The sequence below is a fragment of the Cinclus cinclus genome, chromosome 13, assembly GCF_963662255.1.
Source record: "Cinclus cinclus chromosome 13, bCinCin1.1, whole genome shotgun sequence".
In the NCBI taxonomy this organism is placed as follows: domain Eukaryota; kingdom Metazoa; phylum Chordata; class Aves; order Passeriformes; family Cinclidae; genus Cinclus; species Cinclus cinclus.
The window spans coordinates 21,282,196-21,303,468 of record NC_085058.1 but is presented as its reverse complement, the minus strand read 5'-3'; the positions used below and the strand labels follow the sequence as shown (position 1 = coordinate 21,303,468).

Genomic DNA, 21,273 nt, shown 5'->3' with positions numbered 1-21,273 from the left:
TGGAAGCGCCCAAGGCCAGGCTGGACAGGGCTGTGATTGTGAACTCGCCATGGCACGGTGTGACACCAGCAGGTTTTTAATGTCCTGTGGGTCACGCACCCCTCCCTCCCGGCCGTGCCGCCCCCCGGCTCTCTCCGCCTCAGGGCGGGCGGGACGCGGCTCTCGCGAGCGCTGCGCGGGCTCCTCTCGCGAGAGCCGCAAGGGGCGGGCGGCGGGCGGGGCGCCGCGGTGGCGGCTCGGCCGGTCGGTCCCGCACGGCCCGGCGGCGGCTCGGCGGGGACCGGGGCGGGGACCGGGACCAGCACCGGCACTGGCACCGCCCTGCCGGTCACCGCCCGCTCCCCTCGGCCTCTTCTCTCCCGCCGTTCTCTCCCAGCTCTCCTATCCCGCTGCCCCCTGTTCTTCCCTTCCCTCAGCTTCCCCCACCTCACCCCCCCCCCCCCCCCCCCCCCATTCCCCACGGACCCTCCCAGTTCCCCTCCGCTCATTCCCTCTATTTCCCCCGCACGGTATCCCCTCACATCCTCCCGCACCCTCCGTGCCCCCCCCCCCGCCCCCCGAGCGCCTCCCCCGCTCCGCCTGAAGCCCCCGCTCCCGGCCTCCCCCATGGTGGGGTTCGGGGCGAACCGCCGGGGCGGCCGCCTGCCCTCGCTGGTGCTCGTGGCGCTGCTGGCCGTGATCGCCGTGCTCGCCTTCCACTGCTGGAACGCGGCGAGCCGGCAGGCCCTGCTGCGGGAGGAGCTGGCCGAGCTGCAGAGCCAGGCCCAGCGCACCGAGGTGGTGAGGGGCCGCCTGGAGCGGCGCAACTCGGACCTGCTGGGCAAGGTGGACTCGCACAAGAAGCAGCTGGAGCAGAAGGAGGCGGACTACAGCCACCTGAGCAGCCAGCTGCAGGCCAGGGACGGCCAGGTGAAGAGGTGCGAGGACGGCAAGGTAAGGGCAGGGGGAGCGGGGGGGCTCTGTCAGTCCTCACCTGCCCAAGGTGTCCCCACGGCCTCTGCAGCCCGGGGCTCCATCTCGGGGTTGGTGCTGCTGGGACAACTGCAGCGCTCTCTGTTTTCTGAAAACGCCCCCAAAAAAGAGCTGCAGATGTCCTGTGTGTGTGTGTGAACAATGAAAATCCCCAGAGATCGCTCGTTTCCAGGCGGCTGTTACAAATTTACTTATTGTTTTTTAGCTTTCTGTCTCTGCTGAGAATATTTGATCTTTTGTGATCATTCGAGAATCAGACACAGCCGTAAAACTACAGTTTCAAGGAAATTAAACCAGTGTGGTGTTCAGTGGCACCCTGAGCTTGCTTCTTGGAATGCCTGCTACAGCACACTGATTTTTATGCTGCCAGCGTGTACTTGAGGGAAAAAAAAAAACCCAAACAACCCTGCTGCTGACTAACGTGTCATTTTCCTTGGCTTGGAGAAGCCAAGCTCATTGAAAATTCATCTGGCCCTTTCAGTGGGGGTGGCCTGGGGATTTCCTTTGTTGTGGAAGATGAGTGAGTGCCCCAACTTTCACTGTTCAGCTTTCATAACCGCCCTGAACAAGGGAGTTCACGGGGCTCAGCGCACAAGTCCTGCTCAGGGACCCTGTGGGCTGTATTTGCATGCAGGTCATCACTCTGCTCACTGAACACTGTTCTCACAGTGGGGTTTATGGAAATGTCACACTCTCCAGGGTTATTGCTGGCTAGGTTTGTTTTCCTGGCCCTTTCTTACATTAGGTGAGCAGCCTCAGAAAAATGCATAGAGTTGCCACAGAAAAAGCCACGTAGGTACATGTCACATTCCAGAGTTAGACTCCCTCAAACTTAGTAAGTTTGTATTGGTGTTTCCTACTGAACCATTAAAACTAAGCCCTCTGTTTGTTCAGCAAACATATTTTTAATCTTTATCTTTCCTTAGATTGCAATAAAAATTCCAGTTGCCTATGACATGGACTCCATGGTCTAAAAGGTGTTTTCCAGCCTCAGTGATTCTAAAGCAGTTGGGGTTTAGCCAAGATACTTCCCCTTCTGTGTACAGAAGGGCATGCAGCTTGTTTGGTGTGTTAGTGTCACTGCCCTGGGTGTAAAACTCCCCTGGCAGCATTCAGGTAAGCTGTCAGGCACAGTTCAGGAAGGATTTCTTCCTGGAAGGAAGGGTTAGGCACTGGAGCTGCCCAGGGAGGTCCGGAGTGCCCATCCCTGGAGGAAAATGGAAAAACTGTGAATAAAAATGGGAAGGTGTGGATGTGGCACTCTGTTCTGGGAGGGCTTTTCCAGCCACAGGGATTCTGGGGTCACTTACTGGGCTGCATGGCAAGGGGTGCTTTTAGTGCAGGGAGTTTGTGGTTTTTTTGGACATGTGTGATGTGTTCCTGTAGTACACACACTGGGGGAGGAGATGTAGGTCTGAGCTGGGCAGTGGACCTGGGGCACAAACAGGTACAGCCACCACTGTGGTGTTCCCTGAGCTCTGCCTGGGCTTTGGACACTCTGAGTGTGACACTGCACAGGGCAAAGCTGTGTAGGAACCTGCCCAGTAAACCTCCCAAATTAAATATAGTGTGTTGATTGCCTGCAGTGTGTGCTGTGTGTCTCCCCTCTTTGTTCCAGAAGCTGCCAGTTAAGGCCATATGGGCTCGTAGTTTTTGAACATCCTCTTCTCTTGTGTTCAAAATGTTCAGAGTGCCCTAAGAGGCCAGGAGAGCAGGATTTTATCAAAAACCAGTTGCTGTCCTTTTTTCCTCCTATGTAAGCCACTGTCTTTTCTCAGTGGCAGCAATGTTTATATTTAAGTGACTTTATTTAAGGACTGTTACTTCTCTGAGAGTAGAAAACAAAGCTTTGTTTTAGAGAATGAAAGTCTGTCACAAGGAAACAGTAGTAGATATGAAGTGTTTGACTAAAAAAGGTCTGAATGATAACTTTTTTTCCTCTCGAAATAGAATTTGGCAAGTCTGTCTGACCAAACTGCTCATTACCTGTGTTCTTAATCTATTTGTGAAATGCAGGAGCTGAAATAAAACCCCAGTATTGGTATCAAGCAATCACAACAAATTCAGGCTCACTTTAAGGAAAGCTCATTTGAAGATTCTCAGTGTCAGTGCTGCTTTGTGCTCCTTTGTCCTCAGCTGAGCTTCTTTGCCTTGTGGTCACATAAATCAAGTGCCTTTCCCAGTGCTGAGGCAGCTCTGGTTTCTTCAGCAGCTTCCTCTTGGCTCAGGGATCTCTGGAGTCAAGGCCAAACCCTTGGCTCTCCCTTCTGTCCCTGCTCGTGGAATGAGCCTGTCACACTGCACCAGGGTGTTGTTTGCTCTTGGGAGCAAATATGGAGCTGTGACCCAGTGTCTGGTGTTTAAAAAGAAAACAGAAAAAGCATTCTTTTCTGTTCAAGAATTCAATTCAATTCTGTCCCAAGAATTCTTGGGAATTCTCTCCTGTGGTGAGCTCCTGAGGGTCTGTTGGACCTTAGAGCAATCAAGGAGTTCTTGTTCTCTTGTGGAGCATCCCGTGAGAGGCAGGCAGGGGTAATGCTTACCCTGGGATTTGGGCAGGTGCTGCATGCACAGGTAACATCAGCTTCCTGAGAATTTAATGGGTTTTTTTGCAGCGTGCCGTTGGGTTTTGGGGTTTTTCCACAGCTTTGTGCATCCGTTTGGGATAAGCGCAGTGAAACACGTGGCTGGCAGGAATCCCTGGTGGAGAGGTTCCAGCTGGCAGGGAGCACCTTTCCTTCCATACCTGCCTGATACCATGGCCATGCCAGCTGTGGAGCACTGCCCTGCCCTTACCTGCTGCCCAGAAATGCTTGAGATGAAGCTGTTGAGTCAAACATCTCCAGCAGCAACTGGGTTTGTTGCCAAAACTTGGTAACTCCCCGAGTTTGCAAAGCTGTAGCTTGACAGCAGCAATGTGGAGTTGTTACATGGCAAGAGTCACAACTCCGACAGCACTGGAGGCTGGCCACATGACCACGCATAGGATTTCTGGTGTTTTTTCCTGTGCAGGGCTCACTGGGCTACCGAGGGTTTATCTTCTCCATCCCCAGTGCTTGGAAAGGCCCTGAGGAGCCCCTGAGAGCTCAGCAATACAAACAGGTCTAGACTGAAGGAGGATGGGGCTCGGGAAGAACTGGACCTGCGCCGTGGCTCATGGACTGTGGGTTTTGTATGTGTAGGTGGAACAGATCCCATGAATCATAAAAAGCTTCCTCCTTCTCTCTCCTTCAGATGAAGGACATTTGCTGTCAGCTGAGCTGGTTTGGCTATAAATCCTGTCACTTCTCTCTGAAACTCCAAATCACCAGAAGGAAAGATTGTGTGATAAAAGTGCTGCACGTTCCCATGCAGCTCCTGCTCACAGCAGCCCTCCCCCAGGCAAGCACATGGTTATGGGATAAGCAGGAGCCAGGGGGAAGGGTTTGTGTGTGAGGAACTCTCATAGATGAGGGTCTGAAAACAGACCCTGCTCCTTCCCAGGTGCCAATGGGAAACAACTGCATTAGAGTGGAAGACAGGAAAATGTGATTATTGCCTGTAGTTTTGCAAAACGGGGGAGATACTTGTTCATTAACACAAGAAGTCACTGGGTGTGCCTGCTCTCCTGTTCTGGGTCGTTGGAGGGGGACCTGGCACAGTGGGTGCCCAGTGGATGGAGAGGTTTGGTGGTGACTTGTCTTCCCTTTCCCCGTGTGTCCCTTTCCCCATGTGTCCCCACTGCAGGGCCAGTTGTGCTTCTGAAGTGAAGCTCTGCAGGCCCTACCCAGGCTGCACTACTGGGGTGTTGCTTTGTGCATCCTATAAGGGGGATTTGAATGCCTCGATGGGCAGAGCATGATGTGGCTCTGATGTGCCAGGAGGCTCCTTGAGTGTCCCTGTGACCACTTTTGTCCCTCTTTCAGAGCACTATGGTCAGAGGGCTCAGGTTACCCCAGATCACATTCCTGGTGGAATTAATAAATGCTGACAGATTAACTGTGGAGCTGTACTTTTCTGTTATATTCCAGGGTTTGGAGGAAATATGTCCAAGGCCATTTTGTTTATTTTACTGTTTTTTTCTGCTCTGTCCCTGATTTTCCAGTTCTGCTTGCTTTCTTTTATTGGGAAAAGCCCTGTGAAGCAGTGCTGTGTCCTGTCATATGTGGGAGCCATGGTGGTGCCTCTCCAGGCCATACCTAGAAACCACTGGGCTTTTATTTTGGGCACGGGTCAGGATTTGCCTGTGCTCTGAGTGCCCTGCTCCAGGGGTGAGCCAGGATCCTGCAGTGCCCTGCTCCAGGGGTGAGCTAGGATCCTGCAGTGCCCTGCTCCAGGGGTGAGCCAGGATCCTGCAGTGCCCTGCTCCAGGGGTGAGCCAGGATCCTGCAGTGCCCTGCTCCAGGGGTGAGCCAGGATCCTGCAGTGCCCTGCTCCAGGGGTGAGCTAGGATCCTGCAGGCTGGCACAAAAGCTCTGCTGCCCAAGAAGCCTGTGCTGTGTGCCTGGAGCTGTTGGATGCCTGCTCCTGTGCACTGCAGAAAAGCAGCACTGCAGTTCCTGCATGGCTGCAGTCCCAGGGCAGGAATGCCTGTCATACCCATACAGGACAAATGGATCAGCCTGCTCAGAGAGCCTCTTGTAACAGCAAAACAACTATGGGAAATACATTTAAAGAATGAATGATTTGATAAAAGGGAAGGCACAGGTGCAGGGAGGAAGTCCTGAAGGCAGGGCAGATGTGTTTTGGGTTTTTGGATAGGAAACGGAGGAGACTGACACAGACACTTCAGGGGCTGTGGAGGGATCTGAAACAGCCCCTGTGTCCAGCTGTGTCCCCATGTGTGTCCCAGCATGTCCTGGCCAAGTGGCTGTGCAGTGCTGCAGTGTGCTGCTCCCAGAGGTGATGCTGACCTTGTCACCCTGGCGTGACAGCCCTGCTCAGCACCTTCCTGCAGTTCCCCTTGGTGCCACCCTGAAACGGCAGCAAGAACAACCACAGTGCCCCGGGTGTCTGAGGGCAGGCAGGGATTTTTACCCCCTTTCTCACCATATTCCACACATGAATCTTTCTCTTTGTTCCTGCTGGCTTTTGTCTTTATGTAGTGACAAAACAAAGCATCTTTACTTCAGGATTTTGTGTATGTGCATTTCTTATTTATTGTAACTATTTTTTCCCTACTAAAAATACCAAGTTAAAAGCTGTTGTTGTTCACTGGTGTGAGATTCCATCTCAAAATAAAATGTTTGCTAGGATGTTAGCCAGCAACACATAAAAGATCTATTTAAATATAACAATTCTATTGTATCCTATACCTTAGGTAGCAGTTGGTTTTGCTGTTGATGCTGTGTTTATTTTTATCCACCTGTGCTTTGACATTGGCTGTTTACTGTCCCTGTCGCAGTATCAGGAGGCAGCATGTTTATTTTAGTCCAGACAATCTACTTTTTTTGATATAAATATGTTCTGGAATTAAAATGTAAGCCTTTGTTAGCAAAGCCTGAACACAGTGTTTAGTTTGGTGATGTCACTTGCAGTCACTAAATACACATTTCTTAGATTTACAGAACTTTGTGCACGTCACTCCCATAGTCCTGTCCGTATGATGGCTTTACCAAGCAAACAGACACACCTGAGTCTTCACAGCCCAAACCCTCCCCAGCCTGCTGGTCACCTGTATTTATCCAGCCTTTTTTTCCTTCCAGATGAAGCTGCAGAACAACATCTCCTATCAGATGGCAGACATACATCGGCTAAAGGGTGAGGCATTCATTCTAGCTCGTTTGGCAGGCTGAAGTTGTGCATTTTAACTGCCTGGGTGCTGCAGAATGCAGTTTAAATGAAGGATCTGGTGATGCTGGAACATCTCAAAATGTGAAATCTCACTGTGTTTGTTACCTGGTGTGGGTAAGTGCAGAAGGAATGTGTTCTGGCACTGCTGAGTTACAAGACAGTCGAATCATTTTCATGTCCAAATATGTAGTTTAGTACAGTTTGACTAGAAACACTGTGATGTTTGTGCTGTGTTAGAAAAGGTCCAGGACAATTCTGTACAGACATGATTTTAATGCCTGTGATGTTGCTGTATTCAGAGTGAGCCAGAATGTGATCAGATGTGAACATGCCTGCACACAGCATACATGGGCTCTGCCTTTATCCATGTAGCTGCAGCTTAAAATAGCAGGGAGCTCCATTATTTGTAGCCTGAGGAGCAGGGAGAGCTTCTAGAGCAGGTGTGAAGGTGGGAAATCCATGCTGGCTCTATGGATAGTGGGAAGGTGCCTCCCCTCCTTTCGTACACTCACATTTGAGCATCCTGCCTGGAGTAACCTGGCAGCACTTCTGTGTTACTCAGAGTGACAGAACCATTCAGGAAACTATGGAGATTTCCAACAGATCAGTGAAATAGCGTTGTGCAAGGTTCCTGAATGCAAAGGTGCAGAAACATTTAGGGAGGTTGGCATAGTATCAGAAGAATTTGTCTCTAATTCATGCTGCCATCTGGCATGCATGAGTAAAGCGGCATCTTCTTCAGATTGGTTTGAGAATCTTTCAGGTATGTCTAGACATGAAACTTGAGCAATTTCTTATTTACTTAGCAGTATTGGAAATTGTATCTGCCATGGGGCATTGTTTCTTACCGTTCAGTGTTGATGCTGTGTTTGTGTTTTGGCCTAGAACAATTGGCAGAGTTACGGCAGGAGTTCATCCGCCAGGAAGATCAGCTGCACGAGTACAAGAAGAACAACACGTACCTGACGAGGAGGCTGGAATATGACAGGTATGTCCTCAGGAGTGCTGGAAGCTGCAGCTTGGTGTGTGTGAGGGGGCCCTGTATTTACTGAAAAGTGCTAATTAATCTCATGTCTAATCCTCAGACGTGAGTGTGCTCGCTTGGTGATGCACCTGAGCTGACTGTTTGACTTTCAAGTTCTTTGTGGTGTTGTGGTCCTTCCCCCAACCTGAGATAGGAGCTAAGGAAAATCTTGGCTTAGTGGAATTGTTCTGCATTTTTAAGTCCATGTATTTTTTATGACATGGAGATTTAGTTCAGTAACACATGGAGGAGTCTAAAGGACACAGTCCTGTGTCATCAGCGTTGTTAATTGCTGCCTCTAGCAGTGTAGTCTCTTTGGTTTCAGCTGAAGCTGAAAGCACCTTGTGTCGATTGAAATTTTAAGTTGACTTCAGCCCTATAAGTTGATGATAGAGTAACAGGGAGAACAAATACTGCAGCTTTGAGGAGTGAGGAGGACTTAACTCTTGAGAAAGTGTTTGAAACTTTTACTCACATGAAGTGTTTCTGTGCTGTGCTAAACATCTGTGGGACATGGAAGTTTTGGTGGTGGGGCTGATGCTGTGGCTTGCTGGGGAAGTTGGGGCACCTGGCTGTGTATTCAGATGGTGTTATTTGAGTTGGGAGCAGTAACTGATAGTGGCACTCGTGCACCTTCTCTGTTGACAGCCAGGAGAGACATGTTGCTTTCCCAGTGGAATTAATATTTGTGGACAGATTAACTCTGGAGCTTGACCTTTTGGTTGCATTCCAGCTTCAGGAGGAAGTACATTCAAGGCCATTCTCTTTATTTTACTGTTTCTTCGGCTCTGTGCCTATTTTTTCCCAGCTCTGCTTTCTTACTGTATTCAGTCCATTCCCTCTCCATATCCATGCCAGGACCAGGCTTCCTGGACAGACTATTCTAGTTATATCTCAGGTCTGGCTTTTTGTGCCACTTGGTGTTTTTTCCCTTATTTTATTTGTGGGAGAGCAGATCCAACAAATGAAGTGTAACTAATGGTGTGTTTCTCCTCAAGCCTGCAGTGTGGGCAGCAGATCAAGGAAATGAGACTGCAGCATGAAGAGAACATCAAGAAATTAATGGACCAAATTGCACGGGAACAAAAGGTAATGCAAAGAAAGTTTGTGTTGAATGAGAAGAGCCCAAAGCCTGCTGTTTGCCTCAGAGATGTGGAGGCCTGGGACATTTATTCCCTAACTTTGTGTTCAGTGTCTCCTGAGCAGCCCTAAGTGGGTGTTAGTGTAAGAAATGTGCCTGCTGTCTCACCCAGTGGACTGAGGTCAAAGCTGAGGCCAAATTCTCTGCTCTGCTCCAGCCTTCCTCCATGATGTCACTGCTTGAGGATGTCAGTTGTTGCCTGTAGCATGGATATCACTGCTCAGCTCTCCAGGTGGGATCTGTGTGCGCACAGCCTTTCCCAGGTTGTTGCAGAGGGAGCCTGAGCTCTTGGAGGCCTCCAGGTGCTAATGTGATGCAAATTGTGATGGCACTGCAATGGTATCAAGGGTGTGATTACAGCTAACAGGCTGCCAGTAGAATTTGGGCCTCCTGCAAGCAGATGCTTAACATTTTGTTTCCTTACTTCATCTATAAATATCTCAAATAATAGGGCAGACTGAGAGCAAGTTTGTCACAGCTTCTCTTACAGTCTAGAATTGTTTCAAGGCTCGGACCTGAGGCTTAAGGCTGATGTTACCTTAACCTGTTTTTATTGTGCTTAACACCTGTGCATGACAGAGGCGTCCTGCAGCTGTGCTGTGCTGAACATTGTCTGTCCAGTTGTGTTTCCAGATCCCCGGGGTCCAGCTGTGTGCATAGAGAGCTCTGCTCTTTGCTTTGGTGACCATTGAATTCACAAATGCAGTTTTGCTTACCTGAAAGTAACCCAAAGTAATCTTGAATTTGAGGATGTTTATTTTGTGATTTCCAGGGAAGTGTTTAATGTTGTCTCCTCATTTGTTCTAACAGGCCACACAAAAAGTTCAGTCTAGTAAAGACACTGCAGTGAGCCCCAGCAATGGTGACCAGGCAATACCTGAGGCTGTTGCAGAGGTGGAAGATAAAGACACAGTGAAGAATGAGGAGCCTTCAGAACATGTTGCAAATGGCAAAGGTATTTCCTTTTTTGCACATTTGTGATAGAGAACAGGCCAGTTGTGTTGCATCCTTTGCCAGCCTCCAGACTTCATTTCTCTGAAGCACAAGAAGGAATTGTTTGGCTCAGATACATTGATTAGCTGCAGTGATTGTTCTAAGTTAGAGCCTTCCACAGGAGGGAAATTCACAGTTCACACAGAAGGGTTAGTAGGGCACAATATCCTTTTCTTGTCTTGCAGAGAAGATCAAACCAGGAGGAGATGCAGGCATGCCTGAAATAGAAGATAATGACCCTGCTAAAGCTGAAGATACTCCCACTGGTTAGGAGAAATACTCTTTGTTCTTTCACATTTGGGTCTTGGTGATGTAGATGTTGTGTGTGAGCACCATGTGGTTCACAGTGAGCGCAGACTTTTAAAATCTCTCTGTGGTAGTAAAATTCAAGTGGGGGTGTAAAATCAGATCATTTCTACTATGAGGTTTGAATTCTTAAAATTGAATGTTTTGGATAATGCCCCTCCTGAAATCTTACCTTTTATATTTTCATTAAGGAAATTATAAAAAAGTAGAAGCTTACAGGATTGTTAGAGCAAGACCAGGTAAACAGTGTGCTTGTTTCATGTGAATGCTTTTGTCCCTGTGTTCTGTTTTAGCTTTAAAGAAGCCACTTATTTCAGCTCCTAAAAGTGAAGGTCATCAGTCTGTTATCAATCTTCCAACTGAACAGCCCCATGCTCCAAACCTGGCACCAGGTAAAATTCCTGTCAGCAGGTGGCAAGGCAGTATTTTGGTTACAAGGAGAAAACCAAGGATAAATTTTGCAGCATCCAAGGCTGTGTTTTTACACTTGAGCTGCTGTTGTATGAGCTCTTCTTGTACCATCCACACCAAAAATTTCTGAGCCTTTTGACTAATCACAGCTAAATTTGAGTTAGAAGTTTCAGAGATAAGTGTTTCAAGATTCCTCCAGTGGACAAAGTAATTGAAATGAGTGTTCCTCCTTAGGGTACTAATTAGGGCTGCAGCACCCCATCAAGGGGTTGGTTGTTATCTCTTGGAGCCACGATCAGATAAACCAACATTCCTGCCCCTGCTCAGTGTCTTCCTGTCCCTGGGAACAGCTCACTTGAGGGTGACACGGGGAAGGTTTAGCACGTGAGAACTGAAAGTCCTGCAGTGAAAGGGTTTGGAGGAATTGCAGTTAGGAGAGAGACAAACCCAAAGAAAAGAAACTCTGTGCTTATGGATCAAATCACTTCAAGGTCAGAGAATATCAAGTTGTGCCTGCACTGCAGGTGGCTTGTTCCAGTCCTGTCCTGCTAAGATTCTGAGTGTGACTTCCCATTTTAACGTTGTAGGTTTGCCCAGTGACAGTGATGGAAATGCTGACATTGCCAAGCAGATCCCTCCAAATTCTCTCCAGCACTTGAATTTTGAAGAAAATGTGGAAGCCCAGAAAGACCACAAGATTGAGGCAGACCAGATAAAAATCCCAAAGAGCCGAGTTAGTGACTTGCAGAAGATTAAGCAAAGTAAGTTGGCCAATATCACACACTTCAGTGTATTTAAAAAATCCCTTCCTTTTTTATCTGTGTAAGTGCCTGTCTGGAAAAGAGGAGCCATTGCAGAGGGTGGCTTTGGAGAGGGTACCTGAGAAGGAATATAATGTGTTTCTGGGTAAAAGAAAGGCTTTATTTAATGTGTTATTTTTCATGTGTACATTCAGTTATTTTAAAAAAATTATTTTCTTACTGGAATTTAAGGTGTTTTTGGAAATGACTGCACAGTTAAATTGTTACAGAACTTTGATATATGCAGGATGCTTGGTTGCTCACTTTATTACTTGACTTCAGTGCACTTTTTGGACAATATTATAAGAATTCAGCCAAAACTGAGAAAACTTTTGATTGTTTTAATATCACTTGTGGAACTTTGTGATGGAGCAGGGACAAGTGTATTAAAAACTGTCACAGAATCTGGGCAGGTGGAACCTGGCTTCCATTCTGTATCCTGAGGTGTGCAAAGCTCGTTATTTTATCAAAGCAGCTTCTGGAAGAAACTTGTGGAGTGAGAGAGCTTCTCATTTCAGTTGTTGGGTTTGTTCATGGATTGTCTCTCTTCCCTGGTCACAGGTTAAATGGTGAGGGGTGGTTGTGTAGGCGGGAGCTGGGAAGGAAATGTCTCCATTGTAGGCTGTGAGGAGGTACCTGAGATCAGGATTTGTCCCCACACAGTCTCTGCTCTTTACCCCTTCATATTTGGAATAACTCAGATTGTAGGTTTTAATGGTGCAGTGAGGGAGAGATTGTCACTAAAGGAAGATCCAGGTTTGTCCAAGGTTCTGTCCTCATGGTCAGTGGCTGTTCATTGGTGACAAAGTCACCCTGGGATGGAGGAGCCCAGCTCTGGCCCAGCTCTGCAGCTCCTACCCTGGGCAGGTGCCTGGCTGGGTGTTGGTGACTGAAGGCTTTGAAGCAGAGGGTGCAGAGTGGGACTGTGCAGCCTGGAGGAGAGAAGGGTCTGGGGAGACCTTAGAGTGCCTGAAGGGGCTCCAGGAGAGTTGGAGAGGGACTGGGGACAAGGGATGGAGGGACAGGACACAGGGAATGGCTCCCACTGCCAGAGGGCAGGGCTGGATGGGATATTGGGATGGAATTGTTCCATGGAGGGTGGGCAGGCCCTGGCACAGGGTGCCCAGAGCAGCTGTGGCTGCACCTGGATCCCTGGAGGTGCCCAAGGCCAGGCTGGACACTGGGATTGGATCAACCTAGGATAGTGGGAGGTGTCCCTGCCTTGGCAGGGGTGCCACTGGGTGGGCTCACCAGCCTGACTGTGCTGCCTGAGCTTGGTCTGGAGCCTTTGTGGGCCTGCTGCATTTCCTGGGATCTCTTGTTCAGCTTTAACCTTTCCTTCTGTCAACCTCAGTTCATCCAGTGCTTGTTTGTCACAGTTTCTCTGGCTGTCCAAAGGCTGGTTTTGCTGGAAGTTGGGTACATGCCCTTGTCTTCCATGGCTCAGTTTTTAACATGTGCAAATCCCACTGTCTTACCTGGGTTTTGTATATAATGCAGTGTCAAAAAAACCAACAGGATCACTCCAACAGACAGGAACAGGCAATTAATAATGTGTGGAACTTCGGGTTTCTAAACAGATCATGGGGTTTTTTTTCTTGCTTGTTTTATGAAAATAGCTGAAACTGGTGTTCTGTAGGTTTGAGCTGTGCTAGGTGTGATTCTGCTGTTTTTCCCCCATACATGGAAGCAGGATGGTACTGCTTCTGTCCTGGTTTTTATACACACATTGTTTTAGGGAATAATTTCACTTTTACATCTGTCCATTTTTAATCCTGATGTTGAAATCATTCTCCAGTTTTACTTCTCTCTTGCACTGGGAATCATCACCTGCCCTGGCAGCCTTAGTGCCCAGTGTGTAAGAATTGTATCACACTTTAATTCCATTTTTTTCCATTTATACACAATCTTCCAGGCCAGTGAGCTCTGCAGACTCAGAGCTGCTTCCCTCAAGCACTGGGCTGGAAGAGATCTCCCTGTATCCCATTAAAGCCCAGCTCTCAGCTGACATCACACTCTCACTGGGTGATTGTCTGCTCATTCCATATTTCCAGCTGATTCCCCTTTTTCTTGTGCATTGCTTCAGGATCTGAAACCCATCTTAATATTTTGTTGGGAGACAAAAATACTGGGTTTGGGACATTTTGAAAACTGTTAAAGCTTGCTAGGAAAGCAGAGTGTGCAGCTGAGCAGTGAGGGCAGGCCTGTGCTGGGCTCCTTTCCGTGCAGGCCGGGCACCCCCTGCAGGCACTGCCAGGGCAGCGATGGGTGCCTGGAAATCCAAAATACCAGCCCTCAGGAAAGCTGGATACTGACCCTGCCAAGAGTCCAAGCTCGTGTGCTTTTTGAGAAATCTGCTGTTGGTGCCTGGGGGGCAGTCCAGGGTGGAGCTGTTTGGGCACTCACTCCAGCCCTGTGGAGAGAGGAGTGAGGGACAGTCAGGTGTCACCTGCACAGAGGAGCTCCAGGAGCCTTGTCCAGCCCTCTCCTCTCCCTTCTCCCCCTTTCTCCTGCCTCCACCTGCCATCTGCTCTCGTGTAGGATCTCCTGTTCCTTTCCTCTCTGCTGCTGACTCACTCCTTTCCTACTCCACAGGCCGGTTCTTTGATGAGAATGAATCCCCTGTGGACCCACAGCAGGGTTCTAAACTGGCAGATTATAATGGGGATGATGGGAACGTGGGTGAGTATGAGGCAGACAAACAGGCTGAGCTGGCTTACAATGAGGAAGAGGATGGTGATGGTGGAGAAGAAGACGTCCAAGGTGAGCTTGGGCCTTACCTCCATCCCATTGTGATAAATCCATGCTGAGTTACTTGTTGAATTTGTGTAAAGCCTCTCTGGTTTAGCTGATCACAAATTGCTCAGACAGAACAAACAAGCTGGAAATTTGGTCCCTCTGTCTGTGGGACAGCAATGATGCAAAAGTCTGGAGTTGAGAGGGTTTTGGCACCTTACTGCAGTTGTCTGTAGTTCCTGCTAGGAAAAGCAAGACTCTAAATTCCAGACATGGTTTTACCCAAACCCACAGCTCTGGCCCCTGGCTGGGGGGGGAGGGATTTGGGCCTTGACATTCCTAAATTGTCAAATAGAGGAATGAAGTGGTTTGACTGCTGTTTTTGTCACACCTGGTGGAGCTGGTGTGCACTGAGGCCTCAGGTGGTTATTCCAGGTGTCACTTTTGTGCATTATACACAGATTCAACAGCCTTGTGGTGTTCTGCTAACCCCCCTCAGGGCTCCTGATCCAGTGCTGCCTAACACCTGTGTGTGCATGGCCATGCCCTGTCCTGCATGTGGCTCCTGCATTGCCTCCCTTGCTTGCCTCTGCCTGCCTTGTCTGCCTTCTGTACCCAGCTGTTTGGGGACACCTGTGACACCCAGCTGTTTGGGGACACCTGTGACACCCAGCTGTTTGGGGACACCTGTGACAGGCTGCATGTCTGTAGGGCGAGAACGTTGGGTAAACACAGAGAGTATTTCCAGCTAAATGGAAGTGTAAAATATAGAGGGGGGAAAAATAGGAAATGGGACAAAAGTCCTACAGGCCCTGATAATGTAAATTATTTAAGTGAAGAAGTTTTTAGCTGGAGGTTTTTCAGGCACTGTATTTAATTGGCATCTAAGCAAAATGAATGGGCAAAGGCAGTAAAGAGCAGCTGACAGTGAGCATGCAGCTGAGTGCAGTGTCAGCAGGCTGGGCTGGGCTGCCACTTTGGAACCTGTGCACAAGTGAAAGAATAGGATGGACCAGAACCTGTGGTGATTAATTAACTTACTAATAAACTGCAGTGCCTGCTGCTCCAGCTGCAGCCTGTTGTGTGCCCCTTGTGCTCAGAACTCACAAGAGGTTTGTGTGTCATGCCTGCCCCTCTCGGGGTGGTCCCTGGGTTGGCAGCTGCACAGAGGCACAGGGGTGCAGAGCAGCTGCTCCAGTAGCAAATGTCCCTTCCCATGGCACTTTTCTGTCCATGCTGGGGCCGTGGGAGCCATGCCCCTGATGGTGCAGGGAGTGCAGGGTGTGCAGTCCTGTGCCTGGGGCTTTAATAGTACAGTCCTGTTCCCCCTGAGTGCATCCTGCCCAGCTCCTGGCTGCAGTACTTCCTTACCTGGGCTTCAGGATGCAACTCTGGAGGTTATAACTGTGGCCACTTGGGGCATGGTGGGTGTGATACAGCTCTAAGTGCTGGGAAAATATTAAACCCCAGAGACTGGCCTTGTGTAATTTGCAGTGTGAGTGGTGTTTGAAAAAAACAGAACTCTGACTGACAGTGACCCCATAAAACCATTTCCCTCCCACATGGGGTCCCTGCAGGGTCCCTGCTCTGGTAGCTTGGAATTTGAACTTGGGGAAGATCCTTTTCCTGATGAACCCCTCTTTGTCTCAGTATAGACAGATTGGATTCAGAGCTGGTAGTTAAGGTTAAAGGGTGACTTCTGGAAGCTTCTTCCTGGGGGATGGTCTGAGCAGAATGTGTCACTACCTCAAACCACATTTCCCAAGCTTCATTCTGTTGTTCCTTAATAACTTGTTGTGTTGACTTGGGCTGTGATTTGAGTGTGGCTAGTGGAGCTTCCAGGGGCAATATTCCAGAAGAAGAGGCTGCTTCAGGCTTTGAAATGATTTGTCTGCAGGGCAGGAGAAGGCAGGAGGGGAGAGTGTTGAAGGGAGGGTGGTTATACTTGTTTAGGGAGGGGGAAAAAAAGAATGAGAATTTCTGTCTCAAAACTGTCATGAGAAACATCAGCTGGGTCTGCATCAGGCTGAACAAAGCCTGTGGCTTGTGGTGCAAAGCCACTGGGTTCCACATGGTTTCTCTTGCCTCTAGGAATGTGTGGGCTTAGACTGAAATTATCCAGGGGAAATACCCAGTTTGGGAGATGTTCTCTGGGGCAGGGCAGCACCCAGCCTGGCTCCTTCCCTCAGGCACCTGCTGAAGGGCAAGGGGATGTTTGAGGGCAGCTTATAAAATGTCTGTTAGTGGTGGAGGGATGTGCAGGTGCTGTGGTGGCACTTCCTTACAGAACAAACCTGCCATGCAGGTGAGCTCCAGCCTTTTGCTGCTGGAGCAGCCCCCCAGGCCCCTGCCTGGCCCCCGGGGTGCTGGGTGTGGAGGTGTGGAGAGCTCCAGGCAGCTGGTGGAAGATGGGGGATCTCAACTTGGATTTCCTTTGGTGTGAACAAGATTCTTTCCTGATATAAAGGAATAGCTCTAAGGTGCAGGAAAAGCTTATTGGTTGGAACAAATGGAAGTTTTAGGGTTTTTCACTTTTTGAGGGAAGGAGGTCCTTGGTATGGAAGGGGTCCCAGTGACTTCCCTGTGCTAGTTCCTGAGGAGCCTTACGGAGTCAGCTTTGGACATGGGACTTTGAGCAGGAGCTGGGCTTTAGTGGGGGAGTTTGAAAGCTTGATAGGCAGTGTCAGAGGCCAGCAGCTGGTGTGAGAGTGCTGCAGTTTCTGAAGTCAGGCAAGCTGTGAGGTGAAGCTGCCCTGCAGCCAGACATCCCCCTGACACATCACTGCCAGCCAGGCTGGACACATCCTGTCCCTGCTGACTCCATCCTGTCACCAGCCCCGGCCAGCTCGGGGCTGTGCCCTTCAGCAGCACGTCCTGGGAACTGTACTTGGGTATTCGTTCAGTGATACCACATCAGATGTGATCCCAGCATTTTAACTGTAATCTAATTACAATCTGTAATTGCAGATGATGAGGAGCGAGACCTGCAGAACGACCTGGGGGACTACAGCAAGTCCCGCCTCAGCGAGGGGGTCCTGTAGGCCCTGGGCACAGAGAGCTCAACCCAGGAGCCTGAGGTGCTGCAGAGCTGGACCTGTTCCCTCCAGTGTTCCCTCCTTCCAAGCAAGCTGAGGATCCAGTGCCCAGTGTGCTGAGCAGCAGGAGGAGAGGAGCCACTCTGTACATATGTACATATTTGTACTGTTGCAGGTTGTATTAAACCCACATCTTTGCTGGTACATGGAGCTGGTTGCTCAGCCTGGTCCTTACCTGTAATAATCTCTACACTTAAACCCAGTCTATAAACACAGGCTGAACTGTTTCTGCCACTTAGGACACTTGAAACCTGGAGAACTTGTACAGTTTGTACCTGATGTAACAAAGCCACTGTGGAAACCATGTATAGCCAAGATCTCCTTTTCTACAGTGCCACCTGTGTGGCAGAGCTGCTGCTCCCAGGTGCTGAGGTTTGTACAGCAATGAGAATGGAACATCAGAGGGACTGGGAACTGAACAGTTCAGTAACTGCTCCTTCCTCACTGCAAGCCAGCACCACATCCCACTGAACTCCTGTACAGTGACAACACATTGTAGCTGGAGCTGGAAACCTGTAGTAGGACTTGAATAATTCGATACATCCCAAAAAAATTGTGAGACTAATAGCTCAAGTTAAAAGGCGATATAAATCATTTGCAGCTTGTAGGAAATCTTTGTGTAAAAGAGGATAAATGTGCCAGTGAGAGAGACATCTCCAGCAGCTGTGTCAGCCCCTCGATGGAAGGACCAGCCCTTACCCAGGTGAACACACTGTGAATGCTGGTGTGCTGTCCCAGAGTATCCATCCCAGCTCCAGCCACTCCAGTTCATTTCCAGTTCCATCCCTTGGACCTCAACACCCACCACATCCCCCAGTTTGGTTTTCTCCATCAGATCTGTAAGTCAGACCCTTTTCTGTGTTCAGGCACTTTCAGAATCAATGGAGATGATTCCATTGCTCTGCAGTGGTGGGAATGAAGGGGATTGTCCCCTCTGTGGACACAGGTTGTAGGCCCTGATGAGGGATTTTGAACTCATGCCTGTGCTCTGGGCTGAAGTAATGGGTCAGGTTTGCTCCTTGCCAGCTCAGTGAACCTCTTAAATAAAGTTCAATGCTCGTACAGTTATGTTATGGGTTTTTAAGACATTTTATTACTACTTCAGGTGTCAATGGCAAAAAAAAATCCCCCCAGTGAACTCCGGCACAGTGCTGTGTCCTAGTCCCAGCTGAACCCCACGTTCTCCAAAGTAGTGCAGCATCACATGGCACAGCCTGGGGACACCCCTAAATAAAGAGCTGAAATGTTGAGATGAAACCATTCTGTACTCACAGCTTCAGCTGCTCTTCCCTTCCCTGCCCATCAACAGGACATCCCTCTTGTACTCCTGTGCTGAAGGTGGGTTCCACGTTCCTCCTTTTCTGCCTTTTATTTTTCTTTGCGTTCCATGTTTTCTCTTTTTCTCCTCTTTCCATCAGAGTGATTACTCTGCTTCACCCTTGTGCGGCCACATGTGGAGTATTGTGTTTAATTCTGGGCTCAGGAGAGACCAGGGGCTACTGCTGAGGGTCCAGGAGGCCACAGAGATGATGAGGGGCTGGAGCGTCTCTCCAGGCAGGAGCTGCAGGCGGGCTGTGCAGCAGCACTCGGGCTCTGAGCGCCCAGAAGCACAAAGCAGCTCGGGTTTGTTTTGGAAATGCTGCTCTGCCATCCCCGTGCCGTTCTGTGGAGCAGCTCCCGTTGCCATGGCAAAGGCAGCACAGACAACGCTGCCAGATCCCGAGCAGCTGCTTCCCTCAGCACCCAGCCAGACTGGGAATCCAAGTGGCTCTCACATTCCGGGCTCCGCAGGAGGAATCCAAACCCAGCGAAGCCTCTTCCCGCCAGGGCCCAGCCCACGTTGGAACCAGCACGCCCAGGTAGCTCCAGCAGCACACCCAGTCCTGGGTCTGAGGCTCCAGTTACAAATCCCTTTGGATCCACGTGGCAATGCATTTCAAACAAGGGGATTCGAGTGCCAAGGCTGAGGAATGAGTTCAGGCAGTGTCAGAAATGCAGGCACCTCCACCCAACAGCCAGAGAAACAACTCCACTTACTCCAGCCACTCCTAGCTACCCAGTTTTGGAGGTTTTCAGCAAACAGACTCTGCCATAGCTTTCTCAAAGTCTCACAGATCCCACGAAAACAAAGAATCACCGATAAACCCATTTCAATTTCAAAATGAGGAAAACCAAGCTGATGGGCAGGATCTTGCCAAAAGGTCAAGCCCAGTTCTGGATGAAACAACCCCCACGTTTTTCAGCATTTTAATAGCCACAAAGAGCTAAAGATACTTCGAAGTGACAAGAAACAAACAGACACAAGCTAACAGTTTGTGGATTTTATTCGGTGTTACCATTTGACATCTTCATACACGCAAACCCAGCAACAGTGGGGAATACAAAGCCTGCAGGACAGAAGAACTTGTGAGTGAGTGTTCTGCAGAAGTACATACAGAAAGTACAAAAGGTTTTCTCTGTAAATCTATTTACTGCCCCTGTTTGCAGTTTGCACACTGGACTGAATGCTGCTGGTTCATGTGGTGGTTTTGGAGGTCCTGAGCTCTCAGCAGGACCCATTTCCCTCTACACAAATACTTCAGAAGAAATTATCTATCTGAAAACTTTCTCCTTTATCCCTTTTAAGGAGAACTTCCACATGCCATAAATCTGTCAGTGCAATCCCTGCTCCAGGAGATACACAGAGCTTTCAGTAACCTGGCACCCAAGCAGGGAACTTCCAGTAACTTGAAGTAACCTGGGACCCTTCCTTCAGGAGACCGACCAAAGTACTTGACAGGATCAAAAGTCTTGTTGTGATGAGCTAGTAAATGTGAGATTAGGCACTTTATAAGGAGGAGCAGTGTCCTGCTGTTCCAGCTGGCTCCAGGACAGAGGAGACCAGATTTCTGTAGTTTAAATAAAACAGGAAAACAAACCCACAAAACCAACTGGGGCCATCTCTCCCTATTCATGAGAGTGCAGTGGAATTCTTAAGCCAGCCAGAAACAGAGTAATGACATCTATGCCTGAACTTCTTTATGCCAATATAGAAACCATAATACTCAAATTCCTCAACCTATATGAAACCCCGTGTAGCCACACTGGGATTACTGGGATGGGTAATCTGCAGTTCAGCTTCCCAAAGCTGGGTTTGGCTGCTGGTGGCTGTGCATTTCCGTCCCTGGAGGAATGTCTCTGCCACTCTGGAGAGCTGTGCTGTGCCAGATCAAACACAAGGTTCATTGCTGTGTGTTTCTGTGGGGATTGGGAGCAGATGAAGCCCTGCTGCTGTCAGCTGCCGTGTCTGCAGTGAGAACAGCCAGTCTGGAGCTGCTCCTGGCCAGCCAGATTGGCTCCCAGACACTGGGGATGGAGCAGCAGCACAGCCTGGGAGGGAGCTGCTGCTCTCCTAACTCTGGTCACCCAGCCCATGGAATCAATTCCTTTCAGAAAGGCAAAAGGAACAGCAAACACTAGAAATGGGCAATAGTAAGAGATAAACCCAAAGAAGACTCCTGAATTTGCTGAGAAGTGTCAGATACTGAAGTTAAACTGAAACTGGAGCTGGGACAAACCCCACCCAGGCCTGAGCTGCAGATGCTGCAAACAGCTGCCCAAGACACTGAACCTGTCCCCAGGAGCTCGGCACAACCAGGGAGCTCAGCCTGGAGCACGTTGGTTTATGGGATTATAAACACAGAGCAAAGGGGGAAAGAGCTGAGAGGAACTGCTAAACCATGAATAGCCTGCAAGGAGCAGTGAGGACCCCACTGACAGCTGCACCTTCAGCTTCTCCGTGAAGTGAACAAACAGCTGAAGCTGTGCTCGGGTACAGGGCTGTGCTCCGTGGGGAGCAGGGTGCAGCAGGGGACCTTTGAACTTCTCCTTGCACAGCAACACCAGCAGCAAGATGATTTTCCACTTTCCCCTTCCTGCCAGTCCAGCCCCTTCTCCCTAATTCCGCACCAGGGAACTCAAGGAGAGCACAAGGCACTGGGAAAAACAAATGTTGATATCCTGTTACACAGAAAAGGCCGTTCT

The 21,273-nt window shown here is 49.3% G+C and overlaps 1 protein-coding gene across 4 annotated transcripts; it reads left to right on the top strand.

The window, feature by feature from the left end:
• The first annotated feature begins 606 nt into the window (after positions 1-606).
• GOLM2 (golgi membrane protein 2) lies at positions 607-18,387 on the top strand. Of its 4 annotated transcripts, XM_062501500.1 has the most exons (11): positions 607-933; positions 6,657-6,711; positions 7,630-7,732; positions 8,767-8,857; positions 9,374-9,376; positions 9,720-9,864; positions 10,088-10,168; positions 10,502-10,600; positions 11,207-11,380; positions 14,015-14,182; positions 17,123-18,387. In XM_062501500.1, exons 1-11 carry the CDS (start codon positions 607-609, stop codon positions 17,194-17,196), a joined length of 1,320 nt encoding a protein of 439 aa, XP_062357484.1. In that variant the 3' UTR covers positions 17,197-18,387. The 4 variants fall into 4 exon arrangements, with proteins under 4 accessions (XP_062357484.1, XP_062357483.1, XP_062357486.1 ...); XM_062501499.1 differs by lacking the exon at positions 9,374-9,376; XM_062501502.1 differs by lacking the exons at positions 9,374-9,376; positions 14,015-14,182 and having other exon boundaries at positions 10,526-10,600.
• Positions 18,388-21,273: the final 2,886 nt, after the last annotated feature.

Bases quoted from the DNA above. Each gene is read 5' to 3' on its own strand.
- GOLM2 (XM_062501500.1), top strand. From the start codon at position 607: ATGGTGGGGTTCGGGGCGAACCGCCGGGGCGGCCGCCTGCCCTCGCTG. The intron at 10,169-10,501 runs GTTAGGAGAAAT...GTTCTGTTTTAG, and splicing joins AGCTGAAGATACTCCCACTG to CTTTAAAGAAGCCACTTATT. The intron at 10,601-11,206 runs GTAAAATTCCTG...TTAACGTTGTAG, and splicing joins TGCTCCAAACCTGGCACCAG to GTTTGCCCAGTGACAGTGAT.